We start from the raw sequence: 12,663 nt of genomic DNA on the forward strand, positions 1-12,663 counted from the left end.
ATTCAGCTCATTTTTATCATAATTTAGTGGAACAAGTGATGAGAAAAAGCAACTGATGTTATATTTACTAATATGTGACTGTATTTTATAACATAAATTCCCTTTTTGGGTGTTGAAATGTCTCTTTTACCCTGCTTCAATACTTGTAGTTTCCCCATCTATTCCTCTTTTAACAATTTCTAAGACTGGAACTTGAGAAGTTATTTTCTTTAAGAGTATTGCCAGGTTTAATATGATAATTAGTAACTTGTTTAAATGATTTTGGAATAATCTAGATTTAAAGTAAAACACTTTTTAAATTCAGTTCCTAGTGAAAAGTAGAAAATGTCAGGACCAAGGGTTTTATCCTTGTAACTGTATGACTTTATATGATACTGTACATGTCTTCATTTTAGAATATCGTCTCGTTATTGATTGAAAGGTTATTGAATAGGTTAGAATAGAAGTGTGCCAGTATGGAATGTGAATTCAACCACAAACAGCTTAGTATCTGTAATGATTTCTATAATTGAAATTAGGGTTGTTGTTGTTGTTGTTTTTTTTCTTCCTTTTCAGTGTGGATCCAACTAGATTGCTTTTAACATTCAATGTTTCAGTTAACCTTGGTGACAAGTATCACAAAAACACTGCTCTGCACTGGGCAGTACTAGCAGGGAATACCACAGTCATTAGCCTTCTTCTGGAAGCTGGAGCTAATGTTGATGCCCAAAATATCAAGGTAAAACTATATTGATGATGTTGTATGAAATGTGGCAATTATAAATTCCCTGTTATAAAGTTTTTTCATAAACTATCGAAATTGAAAAAAACCTGTTTAAGCTAAGTCATTTGTTTTCATACAGTAATTTGTTTGAAAATGGGATTATTACCTTTCATTTTTTGATACTGAAGTAATTTTTAGATTTTAGGAAACTTGTCACTTGTGAATTCCTACTGGTTTTGTGAAATTATATGATCAGTATTTTTGTAAGTGATGGGGATAACTTTCTGGTTCCTTCAGAATTGTTACAGAGAATACGAGCATGTAGTTAGTCATATTATGCACAATAAATCTTAGTCTTTGACTTGGTCATTTTTTCCTTTTTTTTTTAAAGGTTAGCACTTTTAAATTTGATAAATTCCTTTATGATGTTTATAGGGGAACCTCCAAAGAGTGGACTAATCCAGGAAAACTATGTAAAATTATCTAAGAGCCAAAACAATTAGCATTTATACCCTAAGCATTTAGAAATTTATAGACATTTTATGCATGCATGCAAGAAGATCCTATGGGTAGTCTCATTTTGGTTAACTCTTCTCATATTTAAGGCTTTAAGATCTATCACATCTTTTATCACCAGACTTTCTGAAATAATTTAAAAAAATCTTTTAATGTGCATTCAGAAATAACTGCTTATCAACATGTTATTTAATTTGGTCTGTAATTCAGAGTGTTATCTAAGACATGTTTCTTAAATTCCTAAGGGATATGTGATCATTAATATGAATAGGATGCAAACCACATATTAATCTGAAATGGCCAATCAAAAAGTAGGTTATCTCCTGCTGGATCAGGGCATCTCTTTATATTCCAATAAGTAGTTCTTTGATTTGGTTACTTTAAGAAGAGAAAGTTAAACGGCTAAAATAAAGTAGGTTAGAATATAGTTATATGGTGCATAATTTATTTAAGTTTATAGCTGATTTTTAAAAGTATGTAATTATTTAAAGCAAATGTCTAATATTGGAAAATGATAAAATTGATAAAATCATGTTTTCTTTCATCTTAAAAATTTTAAGTTATCTTGACCCTACACAAAGTTGCTAGAATGGCCAGTATCTGCCACTAAACAGGGGAAGAGGAAAATTGGCAAACCACGCATAGTACTTGACACTCAGTGGACACTCTAAATATTTGTTGACTGAATGAAGATGTATTTAGTCTTGAGATATACCTAAGCTAGATTTCATTACTGCTGGTCAATCTCTCTGCCACTTCAGAATTTATAGGTAGTAGTTTTGTTTTGCCTAATGTTTTAAAGTAGAATGCTCTGAAAAGTTTATAACGTTGGAATTAGTAAATTAAGCTAATCCCAGATCTAAAGGGTAAGTTAAGGAAGGAGGAGTTTGACCAAGCCTAATACCCTTGTTAGAAAATATTTACTTCATGTTTTATTTTCTAAATGGCTCTTGAATGTTATTTTGCTACCAGATAGCTGTTCTGAAATGATCATTGCCCAGGAATGCATTTTGATATATTTAGTGTTATGTTATTGAAAACTAGAACCAATGCTGGTATGGCGAATAGTCTCCATAGACTTTCTAGTATACTGACATTGCAGTAATACCAAAGTATTGAGACAATAAGATGACTACATAGTTCTGGAATTTTAAACTAATTATGTTTTCCATCTGTATAAAATATTAGGTAGTTGCTCTTTGATCACCATCATTACATATATAAGGTGTGGTTTGTAAGTTTAGCACCTTTTCGGGTTATGAAGTCTTGCTCATTAACCATTATATAAAATTTGGATTAATCTTAAATAATCTATGATGAATTTCATAGAAAGGAAATTAAGAGTAGAGATATTTGAGATTCTTTAAGTTATTTTTGAACCTTGTATTTTCAGTGTTTTATAGGTTCAGGCATATCAGACATTTTGTAACAAGCTAGGATAAAATGTAATGTGGTTTTGTTAGTGCAGTTCATGTGAATCTTCAGGAGTATCTAATAATTGAGCTGAGTATTGTACCTGTAAAACTTTTACTTAAATTTATGTTTTTTTCCCAGTAGTTTTGTTAATGATTATGACACATATAATCAAGGTTGATTATTGATCAAAAACTTATTTTAAATCTAATTTTTAGTAACTTTTGGAAAGACATTACTCCTAAAGGAAGAAAAAATGTATAAGCTGTTTCTTTTGCTCAGGGGACATTTATACTTTAAGGGTAAAATTATCTTTTAATTCACATTGGTAAAATAATTTTTATTTTAACATGAAATTTATGTGTATTTCAAAGGACGACATATGTATCACATGCCTTTCTACTGGGATCTAGCATTTCCAGTAAAATATAGTTATACCTTATTCTAATAGAAATAATATATTCATTCATACAACAGGTATTTGTTTTCTGGTGGAGAGTTACAGTATTTAAGATTTATAAGGTCCTTATTCTTTCAGAACTTTCCTTCTGTTAGGAAAATGACAATAAGTTTTTTTTTATTTTATTTTATTTTATTTTATTTTTTTTTATTTTTTGACAGAGTTAGTGAGAGACAGAGAGAAAGGTCTTCCTTTTTCCGTTGGTTCACCCCCCAAATGGCCACTATGGCTGGCGCGCTGTGCTGATCCGAAGCCAGGAGCCAGGTGCTTCCTCCTGGTCTCCCATGTGGGTGCAGGGCCCAAGCACTTGGGCCATCCTCCACTGCCTTCCTGGGCCACAGCTGAGAGCTGGACTGGAAGAGGAGCAACCGGGATAGAACCGGCACCCCAACCGGGACTAGAACCCGGAGTGCTGGAAGACAATAAGTTTTTAAAAGAAAGCAACTGCGATAGAGGGACAGGACTGGGAAGACTACATCAGTTGAGAGTGCTTTGGGAATGCTTCTGAGGCAATGATGTTTGCTTTGGGAATTATATCATGAGAGGGGTCAGTTATACAGATAGATGCATGGAAAAACTATGTAAAGGCACGCACAGGTACATGATCCTAAGCAAGAATAAACTTGATGTGTTTGATGTGCAGAAAGACGGACAGTGAAGAAGGGGAGAGAAGTCATTTGAGATGGGCAGGTGCCAGGTCTTGTATTGTCAGTGATGGGAGGCAGTTGAAAGAATGTATGTAGGCTAGTTATGTGATCTGCTTTTTGTTTCAAATATTAATAAAACATGGGTTTGGTTGATGTATGGAGAATGCATTGAATTTTAAAAAGGTCAGAGATCAGTTAGGTTGTGGCAGTAAATCAGGCAAATGATATTTAGCTTGGGAACAGAAGAGTGGAAATGGATAGATTTGAATGGATTTGGGGATGACATTTTAGAGTAGAAATGAAAAGGTAGATGTGGGAATGAAAGAAAACATGATTGATGACTTAGGTTTCCTTTCAGTAACTATCTTGTGATATAAGTTGAGGCTTTGAAGATTGAAGGCAAAATGCTTTTTGGGAAGTAAAGTTGATAGTAATTGGTTCTGTTTTGGTAATATTTAATTTGAAGTGATGTCTTGCTATGTGGAATATTAAGATAATTAAGCAACATAAATTTCAGCACATTTTGAAAAGGAAAAATTCATTAAAAAAAACCTAGAATCTTTGTCTAGGAATTTGATAGTTTATTTATACCTGTATATTTTTTGTTTTTACTTTAAGTCATAGGAAAGAGAGTCTTGTAAATAAATGTGACTGAAAACAATAAGGAGGTAACCTTCGAATTTGGTTATGACTTTAATAGTATAAAAAGATGTATTCAAAGAATATGAAAAATTATGCTTTGTGTTATGATAATTATAAAACTATTTGTTGATCCTACTTCTAAAAATAACTATTAAATAAGAGTAGGCTTAACTTTCTTAGAAATCTCTCTTAATGTGAACTAGGGATTTACCCTTGTTATTTGAGTAAGGTGTTCAATTATTTTAATATAAAAACAAATGATTCTTCTATTAGACTAAGAAGAAGTTATTTTGAAGACAGTTCATACTAAGTGATAGGTAACTTTAAAATAGCTGTTTTTATCCTTAGTATGAATAGTATGTTTTGATCCTTAGCCACTTACCCTGGATTAGAGGTTCTTATTCTGGGGTCCACTCCTGGATTTTGTTTTTCATGGAGTGGTCCAAGTTACATGGATCAGCATTTTGGGGGGAGAAGATGATCAATATTTTTCATCAAATATGACTCGAAAGAATTTAAGCTCTGTAGCCTTAGATAATAGTTACACAGAATAAAATTGAATCTTTTCTTGTTAAGTAATACAAGGTGGGGTGGGAATAAGTGACTTAGGATACTAAGAGCAAAAACCAAAATAATGGTCTATGTAGAAATCTCTTTTTATGATAGCATCTTGTTTATGAATTCTTAAAAAATATTTCACCCCTTGGCTTATGTTTTTAGTTATACAAGTAAATTTAGGTGAATTGTCCTTGGAGAGAACAACCTGAAAGATCGCTTTAGAGCTTATTGAAATGCAGTAGGAAACATCTTTCAGAAGGTAGTATTTTACTAAAGACCTGACCTAGATGGTCTCCAAGGGAGAATTTTCCTTAGTTTTGATAATGAAATTCAACCTCACTTAGGCAGACTTCAAACAATCTTCTACTCTAGCCATAATGTTTGACTAAACTCTTTGAAAGCTGTTGCTTAGTCTATAGATACTCCATGTAGATTCTTGCTGTTAGGCATTTTTATTATTTTGGTTGAGACATGGAGTGATTAAATATGGACTTGAACTAGAGCCCTGGTTTTAGTATAATTTTTTAAATTAATTGCTTATGTATTTTACCAGCTGAATAAAAGAACTCTACAAAAAATAGTCAGATGATTAGAGGAGTAGTTGAAAGATTTCTTAAAGCTCCCTCAATCTTTTTGTCTAGGCAATCCTTAGGTGTCACATGGCCCTCTAGTGGAAGGGATGCTCAGCTGGACCGAGGCAACTGCAGGATATTCTCTGGGAGTTGTTACCCAAGGGATTGCTTTTATTCAGGTAATCTTTATAGTTTGGATTAAATAGCTGGTTCTGACAACTTAGGTGATGGAATTTTGGAATAGGTAAGGAGATACTTTAAAGTAAATATTCCTATTTTTGAGAGACTCAGATTCCTTATTAAATACCGTTGATCTTTATATTAAAAGATTGGTTAGCCTTTTTGTTAATTGTTTTGTAATAGCTGTGCTGAAGGTGGTAGTGGTATGTTTTATTTGGTTTGTTTTTTAGTTATTTACTTTTCAGTAAACTGTACTTTAATTTTGACAAGTAATCGTCCTTCATAAGTAAGGCACACCGAGTTTCCTTATTATTTTATTCCTTTCAGCTAGTCTTTTGAAATAAAAATCTCATCTTTTTTTATTTTTAAGAGTAATTTCAAATATTTATGTGCAGATTTTGAAATTTTGGCAAACATTTTAAATTTTGGTTTTCTATTTAAAGAATTAGTGGAGGATGTTCAATAGAATGGAAATTTAGATATATGACAAATTTGCAAAAGGAGACATAAGGTTTTTAATTAGCAAAGGCATGAAGTAGCATAGATTTAGCTTATTTTTCTTGTCTTCATTTAATATATTTTAGTCATGTTCACTTGTACTCCTTGGCTGGCTTTTTCTTGGGGCTAAAGGGTTTCTCAGATTTGTTACTTGAACTTCTCTCTCTCTTTTTAAAAATCATTTCTCTTGTCCTCTAGAAATTACAGTATGAGTGAATAAACATAGGTCAAGAATGCCAATATGTTAGTAGTAGAAGTAGAAGCTGCGTTTTCTTTTTCTTCTCTGTTATCTTAAGACTCTTATCACTGAAATAAAACTGAGATTTCTGGCAATTTGGTATTAGAGCAGCATGTTTTATATCAATAACTATTACTAATAAAATCTTTAAAAATGTGAAATAACTGATAAACTTACTGATAGCCTCTGATCCAGCAGGTACTAAAATGCCTACTTTTTGATTTGCTCTCTAATATGTCAAAATACAAACAAAAAAATAGAATCTATAGAATGAGATGAGGAAATTTACTGTATTTTGAATAGGAAAGCATAAGAAATATGTAATAATTTAGGTTCTTTAATAATTGACTTTACCTAATGTCAGAGCAGTACTTTTGAATCAATAGTGAAGTTTTTTTTTTTTTATGAAAGTTCTTTACAAGTAACTAAAATACCTTTTCTTTTATTTTTAATGTACATATCAGGGTGAATCAGCTCTTGATTTGGCAAAGCAGAGGAAAAATGTGTGGATGATCAACCATTTGCAAGAGGCAAGGCAAGCAAAAGGATATGACAATCCATCTTTCCTTAGAAAGTTAAAAGCTGATAAGGTAAACCCATTATTTGCAGATTTTCAGTAAGATTTATAAGCGTACTTACTTTGAAGTAAGATTCATAGGCATACTTATTTAGCATGAATATTTACAGCCTTTAACATTGATATTGTTCAGTCTAATTTTCAAAATGTAATTCACCAAGATGAAGTAATAGTGTTTCTCAGCACCTACTTAGATAGTGGCCTATCTAGGTTATCTGATTATTAAGAAGAATGGCCATATATGAAATTACTTAAAGCATCATAAGTTATTAACATAAATTTTAGTTTATTGATTCATCTGGCTTTTGTTAAGTAATAGATAAAAATAAAGGTTTTTTCCTGTGTGTGTACATTTGTTAGTATGATACTAAATTGTGCATCTAATGCATCTGTTTCTCTTTTTTAAAAAACAAAAGTTTATTTATTTGAGAGGCAGAGTTAGAGAGAAATTGAGATAGAGTGAGGTCTTCCATCTGCTGGTTCACTCCCTAAATAGCTGCAATGGCCAGGCTGAAACCAGGAGCCAGGAATTTCAACTGGGTCTTCCATGTGGGTGGCAGGGCCCCAACCACTTGGGCAGTCTTCTGGCACTTTCCCAGGTGCATTAGCAGGGAGTTAGATTGGAAGTGGAGCAGCCAGGAATTGAACCAGTGCCCACATGGATGCTGGTGTCATAGGCAAGCGGCCTAACCAGCTGCACCACAAGAGTAGCTCCCATATCTCTTTCAGCAACTCACAACTTAAGCTGTAATTGATTAGAGCTTTTCAGTTTTTGTGATTCATTGTAATGCTTTTTAGAGAAAAAAACTTACATTCTTGATTTTCCTATGGAAGGTTAATTTTAGATTGTCCATATACCTTCAATTTTAAACTATATGACTGGTGGTTTAATTGCTTAATTATTATAGAATGATTTCCAGATTTAGAGCATTTCCATGAAGGGGAAGTGTCTAGATTGTTAAAAATTATTTCTATCAAGAAACGAAAAATTGGCTGACCAACAGTTTGTTTTTTTATGTTAATAACTGAGAAGGTACCTGTTAACTTATAGATAATCACAACTTGAGTGTCATTAGGCACTGAGTACCATTTTATGTGTGTCCTACCTATGCCATTCTAGTCATGATACTAATTGCTTAGTTAGCTATGGGCTATCTGTTATCAAGGTAAAGGAGTGCCTCATTTATTTATCAGAGTGTAGACTCCTTTAATGAGCTGTCAAGGTCTCTGGTCCCTTATTTAGATATCAGAAGAATTAGATCTGTAGTTTTATAGACTTGCCTGTTTACAACCTTGTGGCTGAGAGCAATGAACATGTTTTGGCATGTCTTAACTTTTTCATTTAAATACTAGGTATGATATACAAAATAATTTATTTGCTTTTATTTTCTGCGATATAGGGTTTAGAGTAGTTCTGTTCAGTGGATGAAAAATGGCTAATGTCTCATGATAATTAGGATAATGACAAAAATGTCTTGCATTATTTGAAAATCTCATAATCTTTGTGTTTTCGTATTGTTGAATGTAAATATTTTGAAGTTTTTTTATTTCTACATATAGACAGATGAAAATGACTTATAAATTCTAGATGCTGTATTAGTAGGTAAAAATACTTATTACAATATTAGTGAACCGTATCTCATGTTTTTGTATTTGGTTAAATTTTTTTTCAAGATTTATTTATTTATGTGAAAGAGTTACACAGAGAGAGAAGGAGAGGCAGAGAGAGAGAGGTCTTCCATCCGCTGATTCATTCCCCAGTTGGCTGCAATAGCTGGAGCTGCGCTGATCTGAAGCTAGGAGTCAGGAGCTTCTTCCAGGTTTCCCACATGGGTGCAGGGGCCCAAGGAATTCGGTCATCTTCTGCTGCTTTCCCAGGCCACAACAGAGAGCTGGATCAGAAGTGGAGTGGCCGGCAGTTGAACCAGCGCCCATAAGGGATGCTGGCACTGTAGGCAGCAGCTTTACCTGCTATGACACAGCACCAGCCCTCAGTTACAATTTTCAATAAGAGAGCTTCATAAAAAGTTTAGTGCAGTTTTACTGTTTGTACATTGTTGTGATAGGTTCAGAAGTTTAGCTTTTTTCTGTTTTATATTTCCATAGTAACTTTAAATATTAAAAATTAAAGTTTATAAAAATGCTGGTTGATGGCTATGTAGAATTGAATAGCTGTAATTATGTAGATGGTATTTGTTAGAAAAATTATGAATATGATTTGGTTTGCTACACTTCAGAGATGTGCATTTAAAACTAAATGAGATGGGGGCCAGTGCTGTAGTGTAGCGGGTTAAGCCTTGGCCTGCAGTGCCAGCATCCCGTATGGGTGCCGGTTCAAGTCCCAGTAGCTCCTCTTCTGTTCCAGCTCTCTGTTATGGCCTGGGAAAGCAGTAGAAGATGGCCCAAGTCCTTGGGCCCCTGCACCCACGTGGGAGACGTGGAGGAAACTCCTGGCTCCTGACTTCAGATCGACATAGCTCCAGCCATTGCAGCCAACTGGGGAGTGACCCAGTGGTTGGAAGACCTCTCTCTCTGCCTTTCCTTCTCCCTCTCTGTACTCTTTCAAATAAATAAATAAACCGTAAAAAAAAAAAAAGAATGAAATGTGAAAAACAGTGATACCTCAGATTCAACAGTACTTATTTTATACAAGGTTATCTTTAAAGGAGAGTGGGCAGGATATTTTTGAGCATTGCTAGTAGACAGATATGGAGAAAGTCTTGATTTTAGACAACTATTTTGAAAGCTCTTAGATTCTAAAAGGATTGTAAATACACACATTAATGGTTAAGTGTTAACTGCTTAATAGTAAGTTGCAAGGCTTCTCTAAATTAGTATTTTTCAATAATTTAAAAAATCCCATTTCTTAATGATAAAAATACCATATGTCGTCTTTTTAAATAATGGAAGATGGAGTAGTTGTTTTCATATTCCTCTCACTGAGTACAACTAAAAACTCTGAATATTATATATAAAACAAATGTCCTAAGACTCTGAAAGATGGAAAGAAGAGGGCAGAGTAGATAGGGATGGAGCCTAGAACCTGAAGAATGATATGATGAATTCCTGGGTTTTGCTTTGTTTTGGCTCATATTTCTAATATATCCCAGAATAGGAGTTGATAAAGCCAGCAACACAGAATCACAGCTGGGTGCAAATAAAAGGCCCAAACAAAAGCCTGTTTAGCCAAATGACCACAAAAGACAGTATAGCTGGACAGAAAAGTTTCAGAAAACAAACTACTATACTATAGCCAAATAGTGTAACAACAGCAATAACAAAAATGTGGTCCCATTCGGCTCACATCAGGTGAGCCTGCCTAGAGGCTGTCTTCCTGGGTTCCAATGAGGTGTTCCCCAGCTTCTCTCCTGGGTTAGTGCCAGAGAAGGCTAAGTAGAAATTTGGAACTGGGGCCGGTGCATTGGTTCACTTGGTTAATCCTCCACCTGCAGCACTGGCATCCCATGTGGGTGCCGCGTTCTAGTCCTGGTTGCTCCTCATCCAGTCCAGCTCTCTGCTGTGGCCTGGGAGGGCAGTGGAGGATGGCCCAAGTGCTTGGGCCCCTGCACCTACGTGGGAGACCAGGCAGAAGCACCTGGCTCCTGGCTTCGCATCGGCGTAGTTCCAGCCATAGTGGCCATTTTGGGGGGTGAACCAACAGAAGGAAGACCTTTCTCTCTGTCTCTCTCTCTCACTGTCTAACTCTGTCAGATAAATAATAATAATAATAAAAAAGTTGGGACTTTGATTTGTACTAGCTGTTAATGAGGTTCCACCCTCCATCCCCCTTGTTTCTTTGGGTGCCAGTAGGGAACAGAAATGAAATACTCCTTCCTTTCCCAACCCCGGGGAATTCTCAGCAGAGGTATAGTGAAGATGGATGTCTGACTCTTGCCTAGCAATAATGAGAAGCCATTTCTTGTTAGTGATGGCTGACTGAGAATTCTGGACTTCTAGCTTACCTAACTTTAATGAGGAGGTATCTCTCCCCTCTGCTCACCAAACTGTATCAGAAGAATTATTTAAGAGAAGATTTGGGTAAGATTCAGTCTAAAATCCCCAAAATGTCCATATTTCAAGTGAAAATCACTTGTTAAACCAAGAATCAAGAAGATTTGAAATTGAATGAAAATAAGAATAATCAATAGATGCTGATACTATGATGACAAAAATTAAAATTTCCTGGTGGCAAAAGATTTTAAAGTAGATGTCATAAAAAGATTTCAATGAGTAATTATTAATGTTTGAATATTCTAAATATTAATGTTTGAATATTCTAAAAATAGAATCTCAGAATAGAAGTAGAAATAGATAATAAAGAATCAGATAGACATTTTAAAACAAAATTATAGGAACACCAACAATAAAACCTCAATAGGTGGACTAAGCAATAGAATAAGAAAGACAAGAAAGAATCAGTGACTTTGAAAATGCAAAACCACAACTTACCCATTGTGAACAACAAAAGGAAATAGAATGAAAAAAAAAAAAAGAACAGTTTTAGGTAATTCTGGTCTAACACAAGGTCTAACATTAATGTGATTAGAGTCCTTATAGATACAATGGCTGAAATAAAATCTCAAATTTGGCAAGATACAAACCTACAGATTAAGAAGCTGAGCAAACTTCAAATAGAATAAACTCAAAGAAATCCTCACTGAACACACTGGAACCAAACTTCTGGAGTTGAAAGACTTTTCCCCAATAAGGTATCTTAATAAATAAGGGAAGAACAATTCAAATGACAGATCTTTCATCAGCAACCATAGAAGCCAGAGGGAACTGGTACTTTTTTAAGTACTCAAAGAAAAGAACTCTTAACCCTGAATCCTACGTGAGTGAAAATATCATCCAGGAATGAAAGTGAACTTAAAATATTCTCAGATGAAGGAGAGATAAGAGGATTTGTTATCGGCAGTTATGCCTGAGAGAACGGCCAATGGAAATTCTCTAATTCTTTTTTTTTTTTTAAGTTTTATTTTTATTTATTTGAAAGCAGAGTTAGGGAAAGGAGAGTTGGAAGGAGAGAGCAGGGTTAGAGACCTTCCATCCGCCGGTTTATTCCCCAGTGGGACTGCAGTGGGACTGCGCCAGGCTGAAGCCAGGAGCCAGGAGCTTCTTCCATGTTTTCCCATGGGTGCAGGGGCCCAAGCACTTGGGTCATCTGCTGCTGCTTTCCCAGGTGCATTAGCAGGGGAGCTGGATTGGAAGTGGAACAGCCAGCTCTGCATTCTGTGCCTATGTGGAATGCCGGCTTCGTAGGCAACGCCTTAACCTGCTGTATCAAAATGCTATCCTCCTTCCCCTCCTTTATTGGGGGGGAGGGAAAGTAACAGCTTCTTTTATTAAAATGAAGTCAGAAGAATTGCCACAACAGGGGCAGGAACTTGAGGGGGAGACAGAAAGACTGTGGCAGAAACAGGACTGGAGATAAAACTGCCTGGAAGAGTTGCGCCTAACTTGGCTCTCTCTCACCCAAGGTGACTTTAAACACAAGGTCAAAATGAGTGGCATGGATACTGGTTTGAATAGGAGAAATGAGAATCCTTTGAGTGCAAAAAGATGAGACAATTAAGACCATGATTAATGTGGCTCAGCAGTTAGGAGTGCAGAAGTGGGAGAGAGAATACTCTAGTTATACCCATGTAAAACAGAGCAT

General features: G+C 35.0%; 1 protein-coding gene across 9 annotated transcripts in view; it reads left to right on the forward strand.

Annotated features, from left to right (window-relative positions):
* The window catches only part of ZDHHC17 (zDHHC palmitoyltransferase 17), a 118,835-nt gene that overhangs the window by 55,338 nt on the left and 50,834 nt on the right, over positions 1-12,663 (forward strand). For 6 of the 9 annotated variants that reach the window (XM_051846461.3, XM_002711353.6, XM_070052655.2 and 3 more), the window contains exons 7-8: positions 556-718; positions 6,892-7,017. The exons of 1 other annotated variant lie outside the window; for it this stretch is intronic. In XM_051846461.3, the coding sequence (XP_051702421.3) occupies positions 556-718; positions 6,892-7,017 (289 nt within the window). Of the gene's footprint in view, positions 1-555; positions 719-5,580; positions 5,691-6,891; positions 7,018-12,663 lie in introns of those variants that run through there. 2 more of the 9 variants (XM_089307471.1, XM_089307472.1) reach the window with 2 other exon arrangements.

This window comes from Oryctolagus cuniculus, chromosome 11, assembly GCF_051225735.1.
Source record: "Oryctolagus cuniculus isolate XC-2025 breed Fujian yellow rabbit chromosome 11, ASM5122573v1, whole genome shotgun sequence".
NCBI classification, from domain to species: Eukaryota; Metazoa; Chordata; class Mammalia; order Lagomorpha; family Leporidae; genus Oryctolagus; species Oryctolagus cuniculus.